Source organism: Microcaecilia unicolor, chromosome 10, assembly GCF_901765095.1.
Source record: "Microcaecilia unicolor chromosome 10, aMicUni1.1, whole genome shotgun sequence".
Taxonomy (NCBI): Eukaryota; Metazoa; Chordata; class Amphibia; order Gymnophiona; family Siphonopidae; genus Microcaecilia; species Microcaecilia unicolor.
In genome coordinates this window covers 24,150,351-24,176,427 of record NC_044040.1, presented here as the reverse complement: position 1 = coordinate 24,176,427, position 26,077 = coordinate 24,150,351, and the positions used below count along the sequence as shown (strand labels likewise).

Here is a 26,077-nt window from a genome sequence, read left to right as displayed (position 1 = left end):
GGGAAGGGCTTCCTTCATGCAGAAGTTTTGTCCAGCATTAGTCTAAATGTGCCAGCATTGTCCAGTTCAGCACACTATTAGCCGCCAAGTTCATACAATGTTAAATATGTTCAGTAGAAAATAAATCTATTGGCTCAGGGTGTTTGCTGTGTGAATATTCAGTTATTGTTTCATTATTGCTACCAAGTATTACATATTAAAGGCATTTGTTTTCATTCATTTATGCAGTCCTTATTACCTATGAATATCCCAGTCAGCAGCTGTTATCTGGACCAGGATATCCACAATGAATATGCATAAAATAGATTTGCATGCACTGCTTCTATTGCATGCAAATCCAACTTATGAATATTAATTGTGGATATTCTAAAAGCCCAATGGGAGTAGCTGTGCCCCGAGGACTGGGTTGGGAATGGCTGATCCAGACAGTGCCTGTGAATATCTTTACAGACTGCCTCATACTTCTGGATAGTGCCAGGGCAGAGCATGGGTGGTCCTGGAACTTATCCACATAGAGGTGAAATTCAGTCCACTATCCGGATAACTTAGGACGTTATCTGGACCGTGGCCAAATATTGCTGCTAACCAGATTGATTTTGGTGCTGATCACATTATCTGGATATCTGATGCCAGCTACTATCTGGATAGTGGCACTGAATATCTGGGTATTTGACCAACGCAACTGGCATTTAAGAAAGCGCTGGCCACAGCAGCTGAATATTGACTTTATAAAGGCATTTCTGGAAGGTACACCTAACGTTAGGCACCATTTGCACACCAAAGTTTATAGATTACTGCCACTTGGCAAGATTGGCACCATTAATTGGCTAAGACATGGGGGGGGGGGGGGGGACACACACTTTCTGGTGGGGGGGGGGGGGGGGGGGTGGGCACAGTGATGATTTTGACTTCAGCTGAAACCAAGCAGCAAATTTCAGTGAAAACCAACAACCCCAGTTTCTGTAGCCCTCTACTTTCTCAAAATTGAAATTTAAGTACACATAAGTAATGCCACACTGAAAAAAGACCAAGGGTCCATCGAGCCCAGCATCCTGTCCACGACAGCGGCCAATCCAGGCCAAGGGCACCTGGCGAGCTTCCCAAACGTACAAACATTCTATACATGTTATTCCTGGAATTGTGGATTTTTCCCAAGTCCATTTAGTAGCGGTTTATGGACTTGTTCTTTAGGAAACCGTCTAACCCCTTTTTAAACTCTGCTAAGCTAACTGCCTTCACCACGTTCTCCGGCAACGAATTCCAGAGTTTAATTACGCGTTGGGTGAAGAAAAGTTTTCTCAGATTTGTTTTAAATTTACTACACTGTAGTTTCATCGCATGCCCCCTAGTCCTAGTATTTTTGGAAAGCGTGAACAGACGCTTCACATCCACCTGTTCCACTCCACTCATTATTTTATATACCTCTATCATGTCTCCCCTCAGCTGTCTCTATTTATTTGTTTGTTGCATTTGTATCCCACATTTTCCCACCTATTTGCAGGCTCAATGTGGCTTACATTATGCCGTAGTGGCAATCGCCATATCCGGGATGAGAAATACAACGTGATATTGCTTTAGAGTTCATAAGTGACAGAGTAGAATAAGCATTCAAGTATAAAGAGTTCAACTCCGGAATGAGAAATAAAGTAGAATTGCGTTAAAGTTCCTTGGTGTCAGAGTAAGTGAAGCAGTCAAGTGTAGAAAGTTCGGTTTAGTCCAGTTCCGGTGTAGTTTCGTTGTCTGGTATTTAGGTAGGGGGACATTGGACACTAAAGGGTTTTAATGTCTCCAAATGGGTTAGTGTTGCACATACCATGACAGGAATGAACCTGACCCCAACCAATGCCAGGGTATACTAGGCTACTGTTTTTCACCCATCTCCTGGGCGCATATCTGAGCAGTCAGGTTTTTCGGATTACCATAATGAATATTCATGAGCTCGATTTGTATACAATGGATGTGCACTATATGCAGAAGTTAGCGTGAAACACTAACTGGTTAGACATGTCTGCAGGAGAGTTGAAGAGCACTGGGTTAAGAGATGTGGGTGTTGTAAAACCTGGAGGTACATCTGGATGGATGGTACACAGACTTTTTTTTCTTTTTAATATTGTACTCATTTCATTTGTGTGAACTTTATTTTAAACAATCTAAAAGCCCCTGCCAATTTCCAAAAAAGAAACTGAAAAAGAAATAGTGAACTAAACCAAAATGACCCCCTCCAACTGAAGGTAGGGGGGTGGGGAAGGGCCGCTAGACCACCAGGTGGAGAGGGGATCGACCAGCAGCCCACAGGGTCAACAGGGACATCTCAGGGGATTCTAGGGGGGGGATTGGGGGCTGGAGACCCACCAGATCTCCAGCCTCCCCTGAACCTGTTGGGAGGGGGTCAGGGGGACCGGAGGTCTGCCAGACCTCCAGCTCCCATTCGCTAGGGGTGGGGGTCGGTTTCCTGCAGGGGGGCTACTACATTGGGGGGAATGGGGGGTCTGCTAGCATGCAAATGCATGCTGGACAGGGCTCACCATTCCTCCCCAATGGCCTGCAAACCCTAATGCCATTTCCGAGCTGCTCTAGGGTTTTTGCTGCAGCCAGCAAGCCAATCTTTGACACGCTGGTCGCCGATTATTGGGGATGAATAGGCTTAGCATGCATTTGCGTGCTACTTGTGCTGAGCCCTGTTATGCATACATTTGCATGCTAGTTGCGTTCAGAGCCCGCGATCTCGTTGTTTCATGCGCTCGGGGGCTCTGATCATGGGGCAGTAGCAAACGCAGGTGCTAGTATGGCACTAACAGCCTCTAGCATCTGTGTTTACTTCTGATCATCTGCCCATGAATCCCTCCAAGTTTCTCTTTCCACTCCTAAACATACCTCCTCAGCTCCTGCACCCCACCACATTCAACTCTCTCCCTACCCTGCAGCACAGACACCCAGCTCTCTTTTTCTCTCTCCCTACCATATTCATTTGTCCAGGTCTGTCTCCCCTCCCTTCTCCCACAGCATGCAGACAGCCAGCCAGCACTTTCTCCCTCCCCCTGCCTCATACAGACATCCAGCTCTGCCTCTCTCTCCCCTTCCCCCTGTGGTATTAAGGTCTGGCTGTCTCCCTCTCCCATCGCCACAGCACACAGGAACCCAGCTGCCACTCCCACTCCCCATGGCTTCATATCGCCCCTGCAGCACATAGACACCCAATGCTCTCTCCCTCTCCACCTGCTGCAGCCCCAGCATGGTGAGGATCAGAAGTGGAAGGAGAGCAACTGTGCATCAGGTCGCATCCTTCTCATCTGCTGCTTTCCTAGGCAGCAGCTTGCTTTTTCTTGTGTTTGTGATCAGCAATGGGCCTGGGAGGTGGGAGATGCATGCATGCAGTTCTGGAGGTACTGTGATGGGGGGGGTGGGGAGGCAGAATGAAGAGAGGAGAGACCCTGTTGCTAATGGTACCTGCTTTCTGTTTTCTTCATTTGGATCTTTTTACCATTTTTTGAAAGATGTTCTTTTAGCTCTAATGGCCTCTTTCACCTCACTTTTTTAAATACATGCAATACATCTAGTCTGGGCTTCCAAGATGGTATTTTAAAGCAACATCCATGTCCCAATTTAAACTTTTAAACCTTTGCAGCTGCTTTTAGCTTTTTTTTTTTTCCCATTTTCCTCATTTTATCATAGTTGCCCTTTTTGAAAGTTAAATGCCAACACAGTTGATTTTCTTTGTGTCCTCATGCCAGTTATTAACTCAAATTTAATCATGTTATTATCATTACTGCCAAATGGACCCAACACCTTTATATCTCACACCAAGTCCTGCATTCCACTAAGGACTAGATCTAAAATAGGTCCTGGCTCTTGACAGTTCCTGAACCAGCTGCTTCATGAAGCACTCATTTATCTAGGAACTCTACCTCCCTAGCATTACTTGATATAGCATTTAACTAGTCAATATTGGAGTACTTGAAATCATTAGAATTGTAGGCAAGTTTACCAGCATTAATCCTTAGTAGTGTTTTTTTTTTGTTTAACTTTATTGATTTTAAAGCAACATAATATTTATAAAAACATATAACAGCATATAATATGGAACAATGAAGAAAAAAACAAACAAAAAAAAACAGAGGTCAGTGAGCTGATAAAAATAAAACAGAACAGTATGCGCAACATACTTTAGAGAGCTAATTCCCTTCACAAGTCACATAGTTGTCTAGCAGCGACCATGCTCTATGGAAAGAGGACATGCAGTTCATTTTCCCAAGCGGAGGTAAGATCAGAACATACATTAGGCTTTGACATTTGCATGAGTTTATACAGTTTAGATGCAGATTTTGGACCCATAAGGGAAAGACATAAACTGCTGAAACCTGAGATTGTGGATTGACGGTCCGATGCAGTAGGATAGCAATGCTCAATAATCTTGAGTCAGATTTTTCCAAAAAGTGCTATGCGATTGGGGAATGTTATAACGAGTACAAAAATCCTGAAAAGGAGTAATAGTGACACCTGACAACAAATGACTTGGCGACCAAACATTGGCTAAATGCCATATTTTGCGAAGATTGAGTGGAGCTTTAAGAGGAAAAGTAGAATTATACCAAATAGACATATCAACAGAGCTTGACCATTTGAACTGTAAAAGAGAACATACAAAATTTATTGTGCTGAATGTTTAATCACCTGATGATGTGAGGCATAGCGGAATCTATTCATGGTTGGAAGTAAATTCAATGGTAGAGGAAATATTTGTTCTCTTTCAAAGAGTACCCATCTGGGGGGGGTCTTTTACTAAGGTATGCTAGCGTTTTTAGTGCATGCTAATAATTAGCACGCGCTAAACCCTAGAGACACCCATATATTCCTATGGGCGTCTCTATTATTTAGCACATCCTAATCATTACAGCGTGTTAAAAAACCCCTAAGCGCCAAAAGCGTTTTTAAGTGCCAAAAGCGTTTTTAAGTGCCAAAAGCGTTTTTGGGAGTCTTAGTAAAAGACCCCCCCTAAATGCCACCCGCGGGAGGTGGTGGAGATGAAAACGGTAATGGAATTCAAACGTGTGTGGGATAAACACAAAGGAATCCTGTTTAGAAGGAATGGTTCCACGGAACCTTAGCGGAGATTAGGTGGCGACGCCGGTAGTTGGGAAACAAAACCGGTGCTGGGCAGACTTCTACGGTCTATGCCCTGATCGTGACTGAATAGATATGGATAGGCTGGAGTGTAAATTTAAGGGGCTTCGACGTTAGCTTCAGAACTTAGTACAAGAACAGTGCTGGGTAGACTTCTACAGTCTGTGCCCTGAGAAAGGCAAGGACAAATCAAACGAGTTTATCTTGTTGGGCAGACTGAATGGACCGTACTGGTCTTTATCTGCTGTCATTTACTATGCTACTATGATAAGTTTCAAGTACAAGTACTCGGAAGAGACAGCAACTTTGCTTGCTGGGTTTACTTGGTCCTTGACTGGCATCTCACATTTCCATCTGACACCAGACTCTTTAGGACTCTCACCTTTTCCCAAGCTTAAATTTAGGAGAAAGTCCCACAGCACTTTTTATATGAGTTTTTGCTTCCATGAGTTCTTCTCTGGAATTTCTTCTCCAGAAGGTGAAGGAAATTAAAGTCAGGTAACTAAGTCTTGGTATGCCCTGCCCTCTTTCACAATACAAGGTACCTCAAAAGGCAGCAGTTAAGGAGGGGTAATAATTCTTCATTTGGACCACAAGTGCCAGCAACAGAAGGTTCTAGTAGTATGCCAGTGCTGTGGAAAACAAGCTTATATTTTTCACAACATCAGACATCATTCAGGCTGTCAAACATATTATCAATTTCCATCAGACAGTCCTCCCTCTCCATCTCCCGCAGCACATAACACAACCTGTCAATAGTTAATGGATTTTCCTGAAAGATACGAAACGTCGGGGAACACTTTTCCCGCCCAGCGCAGTCTTCTAAAGTCTGAATAGTTTGAGAAGTGGCATTACCGAGTTTTTCCATCAAACATTTCCAGTCCTTCCCTAGTGGGTGTGGGGGATCCAGCAATCGGCAGAGGTGCTGCAAAGTTCTGGCTTCCATCCACTGTACCCTGGCTGCACCCCTAAGTGAGGCAAGAATGGCGAGGTCATAGCCAGCCATAAGCACGTCCCACGGCTGATCATCACATGCAGACATTTTCTGATAAAGAGTTCTACGCTGCTGCTCGGCTTCCAGGATATCTCGATAGGTGTATGTGGCAATCTTAGAGCTGGAGGAGTCCTGTTTTTGACACATGTCTCCTGGACTGAGGTACCGTTTGCACCAATCACTAACAGCACAGGTTTCTGCAAGCAGCTCCTCCACATGCACACTCACAATTTCTAGCAGCTGCCAGCAGCTTCTAGCTGCCTCGACATCCAGGCTATTGTGGCTCTGTCGGTCATATCGCCCTATCACGTTCACCACTCGACGGTCTACAGAGACCTGGACTAGCACCTCTGCCCCATCCACACACTTGATACCGTCTTTCCAGATGCAAAACCTCTCCCCCCCGGGGCTAGTGAATTTCTTCAGCAGCCAAAGCTGCAGCCGGGCAAAGAAGGCTAGACTAAAGAGGCCATAGTCTTTATTCCAGTAGTACGCCACACCGTGATACACAGAGTGCTTGTACTTTACCCAGATGTCCTCTCCCTTCTCTCTCGTGAGCAAGGCAGGAACGATATACTCCTCTTTCCCAACTGGGCATATGATCAGCTCTAGAACTTCCAGCAGCTCCAGCACCGCCTTAATGTCCTCACTGCTGCCGAGTTGCAGGCAGTTTGCGAGTTCCTGACGGCTCCATTGTTCCTTCTGCGAGGACCCACAGATGACAACTTTTCCAAAAGTGCCAAAGATATCCTTACAGAGCCACTGCAAGTCCAGGACCAGCAGATCCTCTTTCCCATTCTGACTGCTGCAGACATTGGAGAAGTACAAGAGCTAGAAAAGAAAAAAATATATACGTAGTTACATATTTCTTATGGGATTTCTTAATTTGTTGTTTCTTTTCTAATTTTCTCTCTTCATCTTAAGTTCATCTGACCCAAATATCATAACCATTTAGCTCTGAGCATCCTTACTGGTCCCAGGATTGTCTCCTCTGCTGTGTACCTTAGTGTTTGTTGGCCAGTGTTTGTAGAAGTAGCTATCTTCCCTCCCTCAGGTCTCATGCACCATCTCTGTGGCATAGCCAGGTCCAACTAGCCCCAACAGAAAACCCAGATCTATGGCTGAAGCATAGGCAAATTTTGCATGCCTACGGCCCTCTGTGATGTTCCAACCTAACCCTGCATTTATATCCTGCCTATTTCAATGTAAGAATCAAAGCGGGTCACAAAACTAAAACCTGCCTTTAACAAACTACTTATTGAAAAATATACTATAAAAATCAAAGTTCTTATTAAGCAAACAAAACTTCAATAATTTACACAACATGTAGTTAAGCATAGTCCATATAGACACTAAATAGCAGTAAAACTAGGATCTAAACACCTTGATGTCAGCATGACTGGCTGCAGCCCATAGGTGTGAAGGTGGCAGCACTTGGTTTCTCCTGCTCCCAATACCAGCATCCAGTGGGGTCACCAAGAGCAGGGCTTGTCAACCCAGACCCCAGGGCACACCAAGTCCCATTGGGTTTGCAGGATATTCACAACGAATATGCATGAGATAGATTGACATGCACTGCCTCCTTGGTATGCAAATCTCTCAAGAAACCTTCAAGAGCTGCTTCTACTATTTTCGACAGCTACGCTACCTCTCTCCTTACATCGAGAAGGTAAATCTTATCCCAGTTGTGCATGCCATGGTAACATCAAGACTGGATTACTGCAATGCACTATACAATGGTCTGACTACAAAGGGCCTGCACCAACTCCAGTTGATTCAGAATGCAGCAGCAAGACTCATAGAAGGTTGCAAGTGACGTGACCACATCGCACCATTTTTGCAAAAACTTCATTGGCTACCAGTACAATACAAGGCTAAATTTAAAACTCAATGTCTGATCTTCAAGGATCTGAAAGGAAATGGCCCCGAGTATCTGAAGAATAGGATGATCCTCCACACACCGCCAAGGACACTAAGATCCTCCCAAGGACTTTCCCTAACTACACCCTCTCTAAAAGACACTACACGATGTGATACCTGCAAGCGAGCCTTCTCCAGAGTAGCCCCCACACTCTGGAATGCATTGCCTGAAAGGCTCCGCTTAACACAAGACTACCTCTACTTCAGGAGAAAGCTTGGCTCTTCAACCAAGCCTTTAATGGAAGAAGTAACTAACTTGTTAGTCTCACTCACACACACAAGGATTGACTCGGGCTGCACATACTGCAGTGGGACATGTTTATCCACTCCTACCCTAGCTGAGATAATATTTAACCATCTCTCTGACCTCACGTGCAACTTTCTTCAAATCAATCACCTTACTTTCTAATTCTTCCTACTTTCTTACTCATCTATATGTTACAACTTTGCCTTACCCTTCACTACCAATTATAATGTTCTATTATGTATTGTGTTGTCATTGCAAGTAGGATACCATGCCATACTTTGTATTGTTGTTCGAATATTTTTACTTCTCTAATTGCCTATTGCTCATGTTTGATCTATTCTTACTGTACACCGCTTGAGTGAATCCTTCAAAAAGGCGGTAAATAAATCCTAATAAATAAATAAATAAATAAATTTTAGGTATCCAGAAAACTCAATAGGACTTGGTGTGCCCCAAGGACTGGGATGAGAAGGCCTGATGTAGAACATAAGTTCTGAACATAATTTATGACATCACATCATGGTGACGCTGACAGCCTAATAAATCATGGACCAACAGCGTCACCATGATGTGATGTCATACATTATGCACATAAGCTACCTAGAGCCCAAAGAAATGTTAATCAGTTCAGATATGAACCAAATCCCCCTTTACCACCACCACCACCACCACTGCTGTGTACCAAGCCACAGGAGCAACCCACATTTTCAGAAATTTGGTACTTAGTATTGCTAGAAGCACTGACGAATATATACACATTCATCCAGCTTTTAAATAGACATCAAGCCTAGTCCCTCTCAGGGAATCAATCCATACACTTTGTCATCACATACCCCTTACTAGCTCCCAGAGAGACAAGTGCAGTCCCTTACCTCTTACATTAATATGACTTTCAGCAAGGAAAGCGGGAAGTCACCAATGGTGGTTCATTGATTTTCGTTAGGTTTTACTCAAGTGACTTTTAACATTATTTTGCTATTTGATAATTCATTTACTGTATATTTTATTTATTATTTATGTTTGCTTTATGTAGATCAACCTGACCCCTGAGGCAGACCTTTGTGCTGAAACACAGCCGTGTGGGGGTCGCTTTTATGCTGTTTACATTAAAGACTTCTTGATATCCTCTTTGAACTCGCCTCACTTTTTTGTTTTGTCGTCATTGATCAGAGAACCACATATCATACAGTATTTTCTGGGTTTTGCAATTCATTCTTATTAAGCTAAGCACTCCAGCGGTGCCCAGTAGCCAAGAACACAGGATATAGCTCTTTCTAAATGCACTGAAAATTAAAGTGCATAAGAACTCTGGAGCTACTGTGTAGCCTAATGCTTCTACTGGCGAGTATAAATGTTGCTGAGATAGATACCATCTTAATACTTAATTGTACATTCAGAAAAACAAGGTAGGTCTCACCTCTCTAATGCAAACAGGGTAGGTCTCACCTCACTAATGCAGAGTTCTAATCAAGCACTCCAGCCATTACATCACATGCCCCCAGTCCCTTGAATTAATCACTGCAGCAATCAAGACAGGTAACTTGAATGATACTCAGCCACTTAGACTACTGCAATGCACTCTATGCTGGCTGCAAAGAACAAATAATCAAGAAACTTCAGACAGCCACTTAGACTACTGCAATGCACTCTATGCTGGCTGCAAAGAACAAATAATCAAGAAACTTCAGACAGCCCAGAACACAGCAGCTAGACTCATATTCGGTAAAACAAAATATGAAAGTGCTAAACCCCTACGAGAGAAGCTACATTGGCTCCCTCTTAAAAAACGCATCACGTTCAAAATATGTACCCTAGTTCACAAAATCATTCACGGAGATGCCCCAGCCTACATGTCAGACCTGATAGACTTACCACCCAGGAACGCTAAAAAAACATCCCGCACATTCCTTAATCTTCACTTCCCCAACTGCAAAGGTCTAAAATACAAACTAATGCATACGTCAACCTTCTCCTACTTGAGCACACAATTCTGGAACGCGCTACCGCACAACTTAAAAACGATCTACAAATTGACTAACTTCCGCAAACTACTGAAGACACATCTCTTTAACAAGGCATACCAAAAAGAGCAACAAATGTGAACCCCTCCACTTATATCCAGAATTGTCTCATAACATTTGCTTGTTATACCAATATCATGCTTTTTTACTATCTTTACCCAAGATCCTTCTGTAATACTAAATGTTTATTTCTTATACTTCTCCACCATTCATGATATATTGTAAGCCACACTGAGCCTGCAAAGAGGTGGGAAAATGTGGGGATACAAATGCAATAAATAAATAAATAAAAAAAATAAACTCTACCAAGCTGAAGTTCCAGATTTGGTCTTTTTCTCCATTAAAAGCTCAGGTCTCCTTCATTTTGGCCTCTATCCCACTGTTCTACATGCTCTACACATTACCCCCCACCACCCCACACCCAACTCCATACCTCTGACCTGGTGTGGAGGTACTTCACGACTCTTCTCAGCTGTTCTTCTTCAATGGGATCCACCAAGTTGTGTGTGATAATCCTTTCAAACTCCTTCCATAATATGAACTTCACCTGCATTGAAGGTGAAGGCACACAGAGAGGAGGACTCACTTTCATAGGACTTGGCACATCTGAGCTCATCAGGTATGGCTGTCAAGATTTACCCACCTTGTTGATCTTCAGCTGTCTTATCTCCTCCATCACTCTTCGATGGTCTTCGGGGACACCTGGCTTTTGAGAGCTCTATGGAAAAATAGAGCAAAAGGTTCATACGAGTGTAGGATTCAGCTTCTAGATATATTGCATCTTTTCCTTCATGCTATTCCATACATTTGGAGGGAATTTGGAGCCTCCCAGGCATGACAGGTTACCACAGATTCACTTTCTTTACCCTCTCTCTGCTTATCATCAGGGGAGCACTCTTCCAAGGATAACAAGTTCCCCATAATGAGCCTGAACCCATGGCTTTCTCAACTTTAAAAACACAGAATGAAAGTCTCTCATCAAGCACCCTTCATACCTACAAACATGTCAGCAGCTCCCATACACCAAAAGAGCTTTTAGCCCACCCCACACAGTAGGTGATCCTCTTCCCCACCCAGCCGGGAAATTCTCCTGTGTGCATACGTCAGACCCAGTTTCCCAGCAGGTTGTTATCCCGTCCCCTTAGAACTATTCTCAGACACCCCTGCATTACCTGCCAGATCTCTTTGGCTTTCTCATTTAGTTTCTGACACAGGGGCTTCAGCTGGTTGGAATCTTTAAGGTTCATGTAAAAGTAGTCCACCTCAAAACAGTTCATCAGTTCTTTAGCTTCTCCTTTCAATAGTTCAAAGAAACCTAGTGCTGAGCGAATCAGGGAAATGAGGAATAAAGAGTAGAATGGGAGTATCAGAAGTTTTGTTCTATACTGCTGTGTGTCACTGTGTGCTGTAAACACGCTCACAGGTACAATGACCGATGGAAACCTCAGGGTCTAGTAGGAGTTTCAGTGGTACCCAATACCCCAAAGTAAACATTCAGCCCCCTGCAGACATCTGCAGCAGGTACATCTTCTTCCTTGCTGGGTCCGCCTGCCTGAAGTGCACTGCACCCACTAAAACTGCTCCAGGGACCTGGGGGAGTAAGGGGAGGTCATCCCCGATTCCCTCCAGTGGTCATTTGGTCAGTTCAGGCACCTTTTTGAGGCTTGGTCACAAGAAAAAAATGGACCAAGTAAAGTCGGCCAAGTGCTCGTCAGGGACGCCCTTCTTTTTTCCATTAATCGGCCGAGGACGCCCATCTCTTAAGCACGCTCCAGTCCCGCCTTCGCTACGCTGCCAACATGCCCCCGTGAACTTTGGTTGTTCCCACGACGGAAAGCAGTTGAGGGCGCCCAAAATCGGCTTTCGATTCTGCCGATTTGGGTGACCCTGAGAGAAGGACGCCCATCTCCCGATTTGTGTCGGATGATGGGCGCCCTTCTCTTTCGAAAATAAGCCTGCCTGTATCCTCATGACTATTTTTCTTTTTTTTGTTCCTTACCTATTTCTGATCCGCTGCCCTCATTCATTTTATCGTAGTGACTGCCAACCAAGAAGATCCGGGGTTTACCAGAGGTTTGGCTCCTTATTGACACATTGAGGAACCTCATCCAATAGTGAACCTGTAGCAGAGTGGAGACTCAGACTGTGCAAACTGAAAGAAAAGAGACCTTAGAAATCTGTTTCCTTATATAGCAGGATGCACACCTGCTCATGAAGTGGGGTGTGAAATTCAACAGACATCTAAGGACAAACCTCCAACCAAGAATACTGTACTGGTTTCATGTAAAAAAAAATAAAATAAAAAGTCTTTTATGGGAGTGTTGAGGTGGCTCTAATATGCCTGGTCGATTAAATGGTTTTAAATATCAGGCAGATTATCTGTTTGTAATTAAGGGGCAATCAATGCATGGTGAGGCCTTCAAGACAGGCCGGTGTCACAGAGTTGGACAGTCCTTCTCCAGTGAGTTACTGGAGCTGGAAGGTAAAATTATGTATAATCATACCTGATAATTTTCTTTCCATTAATCATAGCTGATCAATCCATAGACTGGTGGGTTGTGTCCATCCACCAGCAGGTGGAGATAGAGAGCAAACTTTTGCCTCCCTATATGTGGTCATGTGCTGCCGGAAACTCCTCAGTATGTCGATATCAAAGCTCCATCCGCAGGACTCAGCACTTAGAGAATTACACCCACGAAGGGACACTCTGCCCAGCTCACCACCGCCGAAACGGGGGAGGGGAATTAACCCAGCTCATCCCCACACAAGTGGGGGAGGGGAATCCGTCCAGCTCATCCCCGCGGAGCGGGGGAGGGACACCACACCCGCCGATGCGGGGGGATCTGGCTTATCCTGCAACCGCAACCGCGGGAGGAGCTGACTGACCCTAACACCGCCGAAGCGGGAGGGGTACAAAGCTGCCCTACAGCCGCACGAAGCGGGAGGGAGTGCCGGCAGAATTTATGTCTCAATCCAGCCCCGTAAAACGGGGGGGAGAGGAATGCAGCAGCTCACTGTAACACAAACTCGTCTCAACTCTTGAAGAATCCAAGTGAAAAAACTTGAACACGAAGTCTTTCTGAAGTAACTGAAGACCAAACTTGAACCTGAAATGCAACCAGAATAAAAACAGTACAGATATCTGGGAGGGGCTATGGATTGATCAGCTATGATTAATGGAAAGAAAATTATCAGGTATGATTATACATAATTTTACCTTCCATATCATCAAGCTGATCAATCCATAGACTGGTGGGATGTACCGAAGCAGTACTCACCCAGGGCGGGACATTGAAATCCCTGACCTCAACACTGAAGCTCCAAACCGGGCCTCCGCCCGTGCAGCCACCGCCAAACGGAAAGCTTGGAGAATGTATGAGCCGAAGCCCAAGTTGCCGCCTTGCATATCTCTTCCAAGGAGACGGATCCGGCCTCTGCCATCGAGGCCGCCTGAGCTCTCGTGGAGTGAGCCTTCAGCTGGATAGGCGGCACCTTCCTTGCGGCCACATAAGCCGCTGCAATGGCTTCCTTGACCCATCTTGCCACTGTAGGCTTAGCAGCCTGCAGACCCTTACAAGGACCTGCAAACAGGACAAACAGATGATCCGATTTCCGGAAATCATTGGTCACTTCCAAGTATCTGATGATGACTCGCCTCACATCCAGATATTTAAGAGCAGAGTACTCCTCTGGGTAGTCCTCCCTACGAAAGGAAGGGAGACAGAGCTGCTGAATCACATGGAAGCGAGAAACAATCTTGGGCAGAAAGGAAGGCACTGTGCGAATAGTCACTCCTGCCTCAGTGAACTGCAGAAAAAGGCTCTCGACATGAGAGCGCCTGGAGCTCGAAAACTCTTCTGGCTGAAGTGATAGCCACCAAAAAGACTGCTTTCCACGTCAGGTCTTTCAGAGATGCCCTTGACAAGGGTTCAAAAGGCGGCTTCTGCAATGCTCTTAGCACCAGGTTGAGATTCCACGCAGGCACCACTGAGTGCAGAGGAGGGCGCAGGTGATTAACTCCCTTGAGAAAGCGCACCACATCTGGCTGCGAAGCCAGGGAAGCACCCTTCAGGCGGCCCCTGAAGCAAGCCAGAGCCGCAACCTGGACTTTAAGGGAACTGAGCGACAGGCCTTTCTCCAGACCTTCTTGCAGGAACGCCAACACTGAGGAAATTGGAGCAGTGAAGGGAGAAAGTGAGCCTGCTTCACACCACGCTGCAAAGATACGCCAAACCCTGGCGTAAGCAGTAGAAGTAGAGCGCTTCCTCGCTCTTAGCATAGTGGCGATGACCTTGTCTGAGAAGCCCTTCTTCCTCAGACGCTGCCGCTCAATAGCCAGGCCTTAAGCCCAAAGGGGGAGGGATCCTCCATCACCACGGGACCCTGATGTAACAGGCCCTGCTCCACTGACAGCCGCAGAGGATCGTCGACTGAGAGCCTGATCAAGTCCGCATACCAGGGACGTCTGGGCCAATCCGGACCCACCAGGATTACCCTGCCGGGGCTTTGCCACCCGGTCTAGCACCCTGCCCAACCTGGGCCAGGGCGGGAACACATAGAGGAGCTCTTGTGTCGGCCACTGCTGGAGAAGAGCATCTACTCCCAGGGATCGAGGGTCCCGTCCTCTGCTGAAAAAGCGCGGCACTTGGCAATTGGCCGATGACGCCATCAGATCTAGGCTCGGCTGGCCCCAGCGCTTCGTGATGTCCAAGAACGCCTGAGCAGATAGTTGCCACTCTCCGGGCTCCAAGGTATGGCGACTGAGAAAGACCGCCTTGACATTCATGGCTCCGGCAATGTGGGCCGCTGAAAGCTGCTCCAGGTTCGCTTCCGCCCACTGTCAAAGATTCATAGCCTCCTTGGCTAGAGGGGCGCTCTTGGTACCTCCCTGGCGGTTGACATAGGCCACAGCCGTGGCATTGTCTGACAGGACCCGTACAGGCTTCAACACCAGTACCGGGATGAACTCCAAAAGCGCCAACCGAATGGCTCTGAGTTCCAGGAGGTTGATAGACCACTTTGCCTCTGCAGGAGACCAGAGCCCCTGCGCTGTCCTTCCCAAGCAGTGGGCTCCTCAGCCCGACAAAGAGGCGTCCGTCGTGACGACAATCCACTCTGGGGTCACCAGAGGCATTCCCGCAGACAACTTGTCTGTCTGCATCCACCAGCTCAGCGCCTTGCGCACTGCTGGGTCCAAGGGAAGGCGCACGGCATAATCCTCCGACATCGGAGTCCAGCGCCGCAGCAAAGATAGCTGAAGTGGTCTCATATGAGCCCTGGCCCAGGGCACTACTTCCATCGTGGCCGTCATAGAGCCCAACAGCTGCACATAGTCCCAAGCCCGAGGAGGAGAGGCTACTAGGAACTGGTCCACTTGAGCCTGAAGTTTGACAATCCGATTGTCTGGCAGGAACACTCTGCCCACTTGGGTGTCGAATCGAACTCCCAGGTACTCCAGGGACTGAGTCGGGCGCAGCTGGCTCTTCTCCCAGTTGATGATCCATCCCAGGGAGCTCAAAAGAGCAACTACCCGGTCCACAGCTTTGCCGCACTCTGCATAAGAGGGGGCTCGGATCAACCAGTCGTCCAGATAAGGATGGACTTGTACCCCTTCCTTTCGTAGGAAGGCCGCAATGACCACCATTACTTTGGAAAAGGTCCGCGGAGCAGTAGCCAACCCGAATGGGAGGGCTCTGAACTGGAAGTGTCGTCCCAGGACTGCAAAACGCAGAAAGCGTTGATGAGGAGGCCAGATGGGAATATGCAGATACGCTTCCTTGATGTCCAAGGAGGCCAAGAACTCTCCTGCCTTCACTGCCGCTATAACAGAGCGGAGAGTCTCCATGCGAAAGTGCCGCACTTTCAAGGCCCGATTGACCCCTTTGAGGTCGAGGATAGGCCGGACAGAACCTCCTTTCTTTGGTACCACAAAGTAAATGGAGTAACGTCCCTTGCCAAGCTGACTTTCTGGCACCGGAACGACCGCGTCCAGGCGGATCAGATTGTCCAAGGTCTGCTGCACTGCCACAGCTTGACCGGAGACTTGCAGGGAGAGAGTACGAACCCGTCTCTTAAGGGTCGGCAGAACTCTAGCTTGTAGCCGTCTCTGATGACTTCCAGCACCCACGCGTCTGAAGTTATTGTGGTCCACTCGCCCCGAAACGAGGACAGCCGTCCTCCAATCTGCACTGGGGCGTGGACCAAGGCCCCGTCATTGGGTACGAGACCCTGGGGGAGGACCGGAGGGAGCCCCTCCGGGACGGCGGTCTCTGCGAAAGGAATGCTGCTTGGGGGAGAAATTCCTCTTGAAGGAAGAGGGGGCAGAGGAACCCGACTTGCCCGGGCGGTACCGACGGGCTTCCTGCAACCGTCCTCTGGAGGTACCGGGACGAGTACTAGCCCGAGCCCTGACCTCTGGTAATTTCTTGCCCTTGGACGTGCCGAGATCGGTCACGATTTTGTCCAGCTCGACCCCAAAGAGCCGCTTGCCTTTAAAAGGCAATCTAGCCAGGCGGGATTTAGAGGCGTGGTCAGCAGACCAATGTTTCAGCCAAAGCCACCGCCACGCAGAGACTGTCTGAGCCATGCCTTTAGCTGAGGCTCTCAAGACATCATACAGCAAGTCTGCCAAATAGGCTAAGCCCGATTCCAGGGCCGGCCAATCAGCCCTCAAGGAATGATCCGAGGGGGAAGCCCGCTGCACCATAGTCAGGCACGCCCTGGCCACATAGGAGCTGCAAACAGAGGCCTGCAAACTTAAAGCAGCTGCCTCAAGGCCGCCTCCAATCTTCTGTCTTGGGCGTCCTTTAGGGCCGTGCCACCTTCCACCGGCAAAGCCGTTTTCTTAGTCACCGCAGTGATTAAAGAATCCACGGTAGGCCACAGATAGGCCTCACGTTCACTCACAGCCAAAGGATAGAGGCGGGACATAGCCCTAGCCACTTTAAGGCTCGCTTCCGGGACATCCCATTGAGCCGAAATTAAGGTGTGCATGGCATCATGCACGTGGAAGGTTCTAGGCGGGCGCTTCGTCCCCAGCATAATGGCAGAGCCAACAGGGGCTGAGGGAGAGACGTCCTCCGGAGAGGAAATCTTCAAAGTGTCCATGGCCTGTAACAACAGGTTGGGCAAATCCTCTGGGCTAAAAAGCCGCGCTGCAGAGGGGTCATCCGCTCCATCCGAGCGGGGATCTATCTCCTCCAAGGAATCCGCAAGGACCGTTGGGAGACCTCAGACACGCTGCCCTCATCTACATCGGAGGAGACAAAGTCCTCCAAGGCCTGGGAATCAACCCGAGGGCGTTACCTCTGGGAACCTCAACCTCTTTACCAGACGAGGGAGCAGGGGCAGCGTTTTGCATGAGGAAAGCCTGATGCAGCAGCAAAACAAACTCGGGGGAGAAACCCCCCAGACTGTGCACTTCTGCAGCCTGGGCAACAGCCCTAGACGCACCCTCAACCGGCGCTCACACGAGCGGGGGAGAGACATGCTGCGCATCCAAAATGGCGTCCGGCGCGACACTCCGCAAAGGAGCCGCGCGGGAAAAAACGGCGCTTAACTTTAGCCGCTTTTGTGCCGTCGCCCAAATTAAGGGCGTTCATGGCATTAATGTCTCCAACCTCAAGGGCGGCCCACGAAGAAGCCGTCCGAGCCGCGTGGCCGGCCAAGATGGCGGAGGCGAGGAGCGGGGGATGGGCGTTTATGGCGGGAAAAACCGCCACGCCGGAGGAAGGACCGGGACATTCATCGGTCACTAAGCTGTCACCCATCAAGGGCGAATCAGGCTGTAAAACCCCCCGCATCCCCTTTAGAAGCGCTCCAGCGATCCGGGGAGCGACCCTTTGCGCCCTCGCCCTCCGACGCCATATGCCACGAGGAGAAGAATCGGGGAACCCCCTGCCCGCTATAAAAAGGTAAAATTACCTGCTTGCCGCTCCGAGCTGTAACGAACTGGTGTCCCAGTGAGTAGCTGCAATGAACGTTTAAATAAACGTCGAAATAAACGCCTTTAAGGACGTTTAAAATTTTTCTTTTTTTTCTTTTTTTTTTTTTTTTAACGGAGCCAGCGGGAGGGGGGAGAAAAGGAGGGACCTGGCACCACCAGGTTTGCACTTGCTCAAAAGAGCCCTCAACCCCAGGCCTCAACAAAACCTAAGGATTAGGCTTGGAGGCCTAGCCAGAGCTGCTGCTGTGTGTGACCACCACCTGCTGAGATAGAGAACATACTGAGGAGTTTCCGGCAGCACGACCACATATAGGGAGGCAAAAGTTTGCTCTCTATCTCCACCTGCTGGTAGATGGACACAACCCACCAGTCTATGGATTGATCAGCTTGATGATATGGAAGTCCTGGGATCTGCAGCCACAGCCTGAACCAATCACTTCATGCTTCTTACTAGCAGCACACAAGGAAATTGGGACACTGTTTAATGCAAAGACTTGTCAGAGCACACTAATAGCTGTGTCCCTAGCACATCTTGCAGAGTGCAAGTAAAGTCAGTTTTAATAAAGCTAGAATGTTTTTACATGCAATTGCGTTGTGCAGCTTCATTATTGATGCTGGTAACCTGAAATACAAATTAAGAGGGCAAAGGCCACACACACCAATATAAAATCATACCCTCTGCACTAGTATTTGCTTATTGGGTTGCAAAAAACTATAGATTGCAAAGGATACATTTGCACCTGTGCACAGCTCCCAGACACTTATTCTAAATGGTTTATGGTGGTTATTGCTGCAAACAGAGCTTGCTTCTACCAAGTACTGAATCAAGCAGTACATCAAGTACAGAATCTGGGGATGTGAACAGTTATGCAAGCAAGACTTTTAGGTTTACTACTACTACTACTATTTAGCATTTCTATAGCGCTACAAGGCATACGCAGTGAATATTTTTCAAATTGTTCTTTCATGTTGCCCAACTGCAGAGTATATTGTGCAGATCTGTGAAACTCCTATTTTAATGCATTTTGAATTATATATATTTTTTTAAGACGGCACAATGTGAAAAATGTACAAGGATATGGAGACTTTCATAAAGCACTATCAATGGGTTTCTGACAGTTCCACCGGACAGTCCTAACCTATGGGATACTGTCCTTCCACCAGCAGACGGTGTGAGAACATAAATCAGACAGAAGACACTCTCCATACAAATGCTGTAACCTAACTTCTCCTCCTTTGTTTATTACTGTATTTTCTAAAGTGCCCTTTTTTTTTTTTTTGTTACATTTGTACCCTGCGCTTTCCCACTCATGGCAGGCTCAATGCGGCTTACATGGGGCAATGGAGGGTTAAGTGACTTGCCCAGAGTCACAAGGAGCTGCCTGTGCCTGAAGTGGGAATCGAACTCAGTTCCTCAGGACCAAAGTCCACCACCCTAACCACTAGGCCACTCCTCCCCTGTTGCTACTATTTGAGATTCTACATGCAGATCACCAATGTGGCCGCGCAGGCTTCTGCGAGTCTGACGTCCTGCACGTGCAGGACTCACAGAAACAGAAGCCTGCGCAGCCTTCTACAATGGAATGTTGCTAGCAACATTCCATGTAGAATCTCCAATAGTAGCAACATTCCATGTAGAATCTCCAACAGTATCTATTTTATTTTTGTTACATTTGTACCCCGCGCTTTCCCACTCATGGCAGGCTCAATGCGGCTTACATGGGGCAGTGGAGGGTTAAGTGACTTGCCCAGAGTCACAAGGAGCTGCCTGTGCCTGAAGTGGGAATCGAACTCAGTTCCTCAGGACCAAAGTCCACCACCCTAACCACTAGGCCACTCCTCCCCTGTTGCTACTATTTGAGATTCTACATGCAGATCACCAATGTGGCCGCGCAGGCTTCTGCGAGTCTGACGTCCTGCACGTGCAGGACTCACAGAAACAGAAGCCTGTGCAGCCTTCTACAATGGAATGTTGCTAGCAACATTCCATGTAGAATCTCCAATAGTAGCAACATTCCATGTAGAATCTCCAACAGTATCTATTTTATTTTTGTTACATTTGTACCCCGCGCTTTCTCACTCATGGCAGGCTCAATGCGGCTTACATGGGGCAAGGTGAAATTAGGCCTTACCTGCTAATTTTCTTTCCTCGAGACCCTCCAGACCGGTCAAGACGCGTGGGTTATGCTCGCCTACCAGCAGAGGGAGACTGAGAACACTAACTTCAACTATGTACATATAACCTGTGCCCATCCCACAAAAGCCAGTATACACTTAGCAAAGCAGAGAAAAACCCCCTGCAACCTGAACTCTGAATCTAGAAAAAACCCCTGTACCTGGAAAACCAATAGTCAACACCAACAGTGTGCTCAGACAGACGGAACGTCAAGCGCCCCGCTCTGTCAAGTATTATGGACGAAGAAAACTCTCCGACCCAATGAAAGATAAAAGGAATAGTCATAGCAGAACACGGCTCAAATACTTCTGATACGAACAATATCTCTGAAATCCATAGGGCGGGCTCTTGACCGGTCTGGAGGGTCTCGAGGAAAGAAAATTAGCAGGTAAGGCCTAATTTCACCTTCCTCATCGACCCTCCAGACCGGTCAAGACGCGTGGGAAGTACCAAAGCAGTAGAAACTTAAGGGTGGGACCCTCGAAACGCAGAAGACAGCACAGCCGCTCCAAAACATGCATCCTCTTTTGCCTGCACATCAATCCTATAATGCTTCACAAAGGAATGAATGGACGACCATGCCGCTGCTTTACAAATATCCTGCGGAGGAACAAAACTACTCTCCGCCCAGGAAGCAGCCACCCCCCGAGTTGAATGCGCCTTAAGTAACGGGGGCACCGCACGCTGCCTCAACAAATAAGCCGAGGCAATAGCCTCCTTCAACCACCTAGCCAGAGTCCCCTTGGAGGCCGCAGCTCCTCTCTTGGGACCTACAAACAAAATGAACAACCTATCCGAAGCCCGGAAATCTCGCGTTCTGCTCAAATAGGACCGCAAGGCGCGCCGAACATCCAACTTAACCAACCGACGCTGAGAGGCATCCCCCGAACGATCCCCCAACACCGGTAACGAAATCACTTGATTCACATGGAACGCTGAAACCACCTTAGGAACAAAGGAAGGAACCGTCCTCAAAGTCACTTTCTCTTTCGCAAAGGACAGAAAAGGCTCCCTACAAGACAAGGCTTGCAACTCTGACACTCTCCGAGCGGAAGCAATGGCCACCAGAAAAACTGTTTTCAAGGTAAGATCCTTACATGTGATGGACGCCAATGGTTCAAATGGAGGACCCACCAGAGTCTCCAAGACCAAATTCAAATCCCAAGGCGGAACCATCGGACGACGGGGCGGCCGAATCAACTTCACTGCCCTCAGGAACCGCCCTACGTCCGGAGAAGCTGCCAAGGACACTCCTGCAATCTTACCTCTGAAACAAGACAAGGCAGCAACCTGCACCTTCAGGGAAGAAAGGGAGAGCCCCCTGTCCAAACCATCCTGCAAAAACTCCAAAACCTCCATCACCGAAGCCCGCAAAGGGACAACATTCCGTTCAAGACACCAACTCTCAAAGATGCGCCACACCCGCACATAAGCCAACGACGTGGACTTCTTACGCGATCGCAACATTGTATCAATGACTCTGGCCGAGAAACCCTTCTTTCTCAATCTGTGCCTTTCAAGAGCCAAGCCGTAAGCAAGAATGGAGAGGGGTCGGCCATCTCGATCGGCCCCTGCACCAGTCTCACCTGAGACCCCAGGGGAAAAGGATCCTGCACTAACAACCGCACCAGATCTCCGTACCATGGCCGACGAGGCCAATTGGGCGCTATCAGAATCACTAAGCCGGGATGACGCCCGATCCGCTGCACCACGCGGCCCACCAGCGGCCACGGCGGAAACACATAGAGCAACTGCTGAGTCGGCCACGGCAAAACCAACGCGTCGAGACCCTCGGCTCGAGCATCTCTTCGACGACTGAAGTACCGCGCGACCTGCGCATTGTCGGCCGATGCCATGAGATCCAACACCGGCCGACCCCACTGCAACACTATCCGCTCGAACACTGAGTGATGGAGAGCCCACTCTCCGGGATCCAACATGTGCCTGCTCAGATAATCCGCGTCCACATTGTCCACTCCTGCTACGTGGCCTGCCGAAAGAGCCTGAAGATGAGCCTCTGCCCACCCCAACAGCTCCGCTGCCTCTACAGCTAATCCTGGGCTCTTCGTCCCCCCTTGCCGATTCACATAAGCTACGGCCGTGGCATTGTCGGAAAGAACTCTGACCGCCTTGCCCTCTAGCAGACTCTGGAAGGACCGAAGAGCCAACCGAATTGCTCGAGTCTCCAGGCGATTGATGGACCATGACGCCTCTTCCGACGTCCATCGCCCTTGGGCCACCTGCCCTAGACAATGCGCCCCCCAGCCTAACAGACTCGCATCCGTGGTCAGTACCACCCAATTTGGCACCTCTAGCGGCATACCCTTCGCTAGATTCGGAGTGTGAAGCCACCAGCGGAGGCTGCGCCGAACCCTCTCCGGCAGCGCTAACCGCTCCTCCAACTCCTGGGACTGAGGGGACCAACGAGTCAACAACGAGCTCTGCAACTGTCTCATGTGGGCCCTGGCCCAAGGTACTACCTCTATAGCCGCAGCCATCAGACCTAACACCTGAAGATACTCCCGTGCCGCAGGCGCCCTCTGAGCTCGGAGCTGACGTATCTGAAGTTGCAGTTTGGAAATGCGCGGAGCCGTCAAAAACACCCGGCCTCGCTCCGTGTCGAACCGAACTCCCAGATATTCTAGAGACTGTGACGGAACTAGGTGACTCTTGGCTAGATTGACAACCCAACCCAGCGACTGCAAAAAGGTCACCACCCGGGCGGTAGCCTCCTCGCTCTCCGCCTGCGTTTTGGCTCGAATTAACCAGTCGTCGAGGTACGGATGCACCAAAATGCCCTGCAACCGTAAAGCCGCTGCCACGACCACCATCACCTTGGAGAAAGTGCGAGGAGCCGTAGCCAGGCCGAACGGGAGCGCACAAAACTGAAAGTGACTCCCTAACACCACAAAACGAAGAAAACGCTGGTGCGCCTCTAGAATGGGGATGTGTAAATAAGCTTCTGTCAAATCCAATGAAGTCAGAAATTCCCCTTCCTGAACCGCTACAATGACCGAGCGCAACGTTTCCATCCGAAAGGAAGGAATCTTTAGAGCCGCATTGACCCTCTTGAGGTCTAAAATGGGCCGAAAAGAATCCTCTTTCTTTGGCACCACGAAGTAAATGGAGTAACAACCGGTCCCTCGTTCTTTTGGCGGAACAGGCACCACAGCGCCTAACTCTACCAGACGTGACAGAGTGTCTCGCACTGCCCTTGCCTTGCGCCTTGAATGACAGGGAGAGACGAGAAAGAAATCGGACAGAGGACCGTTGAACTCCAGCGCGTACCCGTCTCGCACTATCTGCAGCACCCACTGGTCTGACGTGATTTGGGCCCACCTCTGGTAAAACAAGCGTAAGCGAGCCCCCACACGAACCAGAGGCTGGACCCCCAAACCATCATTGCGACCCACGGGACATGCTGGCCGCTCCCGAAGAGGCAGCTCGCCCCCCCCGGCGGCCCCCACGAAAGGGCTGGGTTCTCTGAAAATAACGACCCCGGAACCCCCCCGAGGACCTACCCGGCCGATACCGTCTAGCTTCCTGAAAACGGCCTCGCACTGCAGAGCCCCTAGACGCCTTAGGCCGAAGCTCTGGAAGCCGCGGGATCTTAGTATCACCAAGACCCCTAACCAACTTATCCAACTCGTCTCCAAAAAGCAAAGCGCCCTTAAAGGGAAGTGAACACAACTTTGCCTTGGACGCGGCATCTGCCAGCCAGCCCCGCAACCACAGGGCCCTCCGAGCCGCCACTGCGAGGGTCATATTCTTCGCCGAGGCACGTAACAAATCATAGAGCGCATCTGCCAAGAAGGACGAGCCCATCTCCAACTTTGCCAAATCCTGCACTAAGGCGGCTCTATCAACCTGCGGAGCATCTAGCAGCCGCTCAGCCCAGCGGAAACATGCCCGAGCCACCAGACCTCCACAAACTGAAGCCTGCAAAGCCAGCGCCGATAAATCAAAACTGCGCTTCAGAAAAGTCTCCAATTTCCTGTCTTGAGGGTCCCTCAAGGCAGCCCCTCCATCTACAGGAATTGCAGTAGCCTTAGTCACCGCCGTCACTACAGCATCCACAGTCGGAGGCTTTAAAGAATCTCTATCTTCCTGCGGAAGGGGATAGAGCTTAGCCATGGCCCGTGCCACCTTACACGGTGCCTCCGGCGAGAGCCATTCCTGCGTTACCATCTCTCTAAGATCCGCATTCATAGGAAAAGTCCGAGAGACCCTTCGGATCCCCTTAACTAGCGGGTCCTGCTTCTCAGAGGGAGCTGGATCTACTGCCGGGTCAAATTTGAGCATAGCAGACACCTGCTCAATAAGATCCGCCAATTCCTCCCTGTGAAAAATGCGGACCACCGACGGATCCTCCCCGGGCACTGTCTCTCTCTCTGGGCCGGACAAGGACCCCTCCTCCTCCTCCAGGGGACTAAAGTCGCCCTCTGACTCTGGAGGAGAAAAACAGTCCAAGTCCTCAGCCCACTCAACACGTGGCCTCTTAGCGCTCAAGCCCGCCCCCAGACTAAGGGGCTCCGTGCGCGACGGTCCCGCCTGCCAGGCCTGAAATAAGGACCAAACAAACTCCGGAGGGAAACCCATCCTTCCCGAAACGTCCCCTCCAGAAGTACCAGCCACCGGGCTGCCCTGAGATCCGCTGACTAAATCCGGAATTCTCGGGCCCGAATCCAAGATGGCGGCGGTTCCCGCCAAAACCGGGATCGCCGCTGCACCGCTAACCGAAGCTCCTGCAACCTCCTGCAAGGCTGGCGCGGGAAGCTCCGCCGCTAACACCGGCGGGGCGGAGGCCTGAGACTTCGGTTCCCCGCAAAAGCGGCAGGAACCGCCAACCGCATCGACCCCCCGACGCGCGCAAGACCGACATCGAAGCGGCTTCGTGGACATCTTCGCGCCAAAAAAAACAAACCTCTCCAAGGTAAAAGAAATGGGAAACTCACCCCACAGAAGCCACTCACAGGTCACCACGGCGTACTGCTCAGCTCCGGCACTCCGGAGTGCAGCTGCACAGCTCTCCACACCGTCTGGGTCTTTTTTTTTTTTTTTTTTAACTTTATTGCAGCACAATTTGAGCCCTGCTGCTATTAAATCCCTGGCACTCAAGGCTGCAATATAAAAACTGCAGCCGAGGCACAAAGCTGCCCAAACTGGAGAGCTAGCTCGGGGGAGGGACCCGGCCACCCGGGTGTGACACCCCAGGGGGGACAATGGCAGGCCCCACCGGCACCACCAACCCCCCGCACACAGAGAATTCCAGGCACAGGGATGCTCCTCAGGAAACCAGCCTAAAACTCTCAACTGATTGACTCCTACCAGACCGGCCAAGCTGCACAGGCTGCCTGTCTACCCTCTGCTGAGACTGAGAAAATACTGGCTTTTGTGGGATGGGCACAGGTTATATGTACATAGTTGAAGTTAGTGTTCTCAGTCTCCCTCTGCTGGTAGGCGAGCATAACCCACGCGTCTTGACCGGTCTGGAGGGTCGATGAGGAATGGAGAGTTAAGTGACTTGCCCAGAGTCACAAGGAGCTGCCTGTGCTTGAAGTGGGAATCGAACTCAGTTCCCCAGGACCAAAGTCCACCACCCTAACCACTAGGCCACTCCTTTGAATATAAAACTAGGAAAGAGTCAATCCCT

The 26,077-nt window shown here is 49.2% G+C and overlaps 1 protein-coding gene across 1 annotated transcript in view; it reads right to left on the bottom strand.

Moving 5' to 3' along the window:
• Positions 1-5,319: 5,319 nt before the first annotated feature.
• LOC115479275 (death-associated protein kinase 1-like) overlaps positions 5,320-26,077 on the bottom strand; it is a 44,396-nt gene continuing 23,638 nt past the window's right edge. Inside the window, exons 13-17 of the mRNA XM_030217123.1 lie at positions 12,303-12,423; positions 11,476-11,624; positions 10,947-11,021; positions 10,737-10,850; positions 5,320-6,946 (exon numbers count right to left, since the gene is read on the bottom strand). Coding sequence (XP_030072983.1) covers positions 5,786-6,946; positions 10,737-10,850; positions 10,947-11,021; positions 11,476-11,624; positions 12,303-12,423 — 1,620 coding nt within the window. The 3' untranslated portion in view covers positions 5,320-5,785. The remainder of the gene's footprint in view (positions 6,947-10,736; positions 10,851-10,946; positions 11,022-11,475; positions 11,625-12,302; positions 12,424-26,077) is intronic.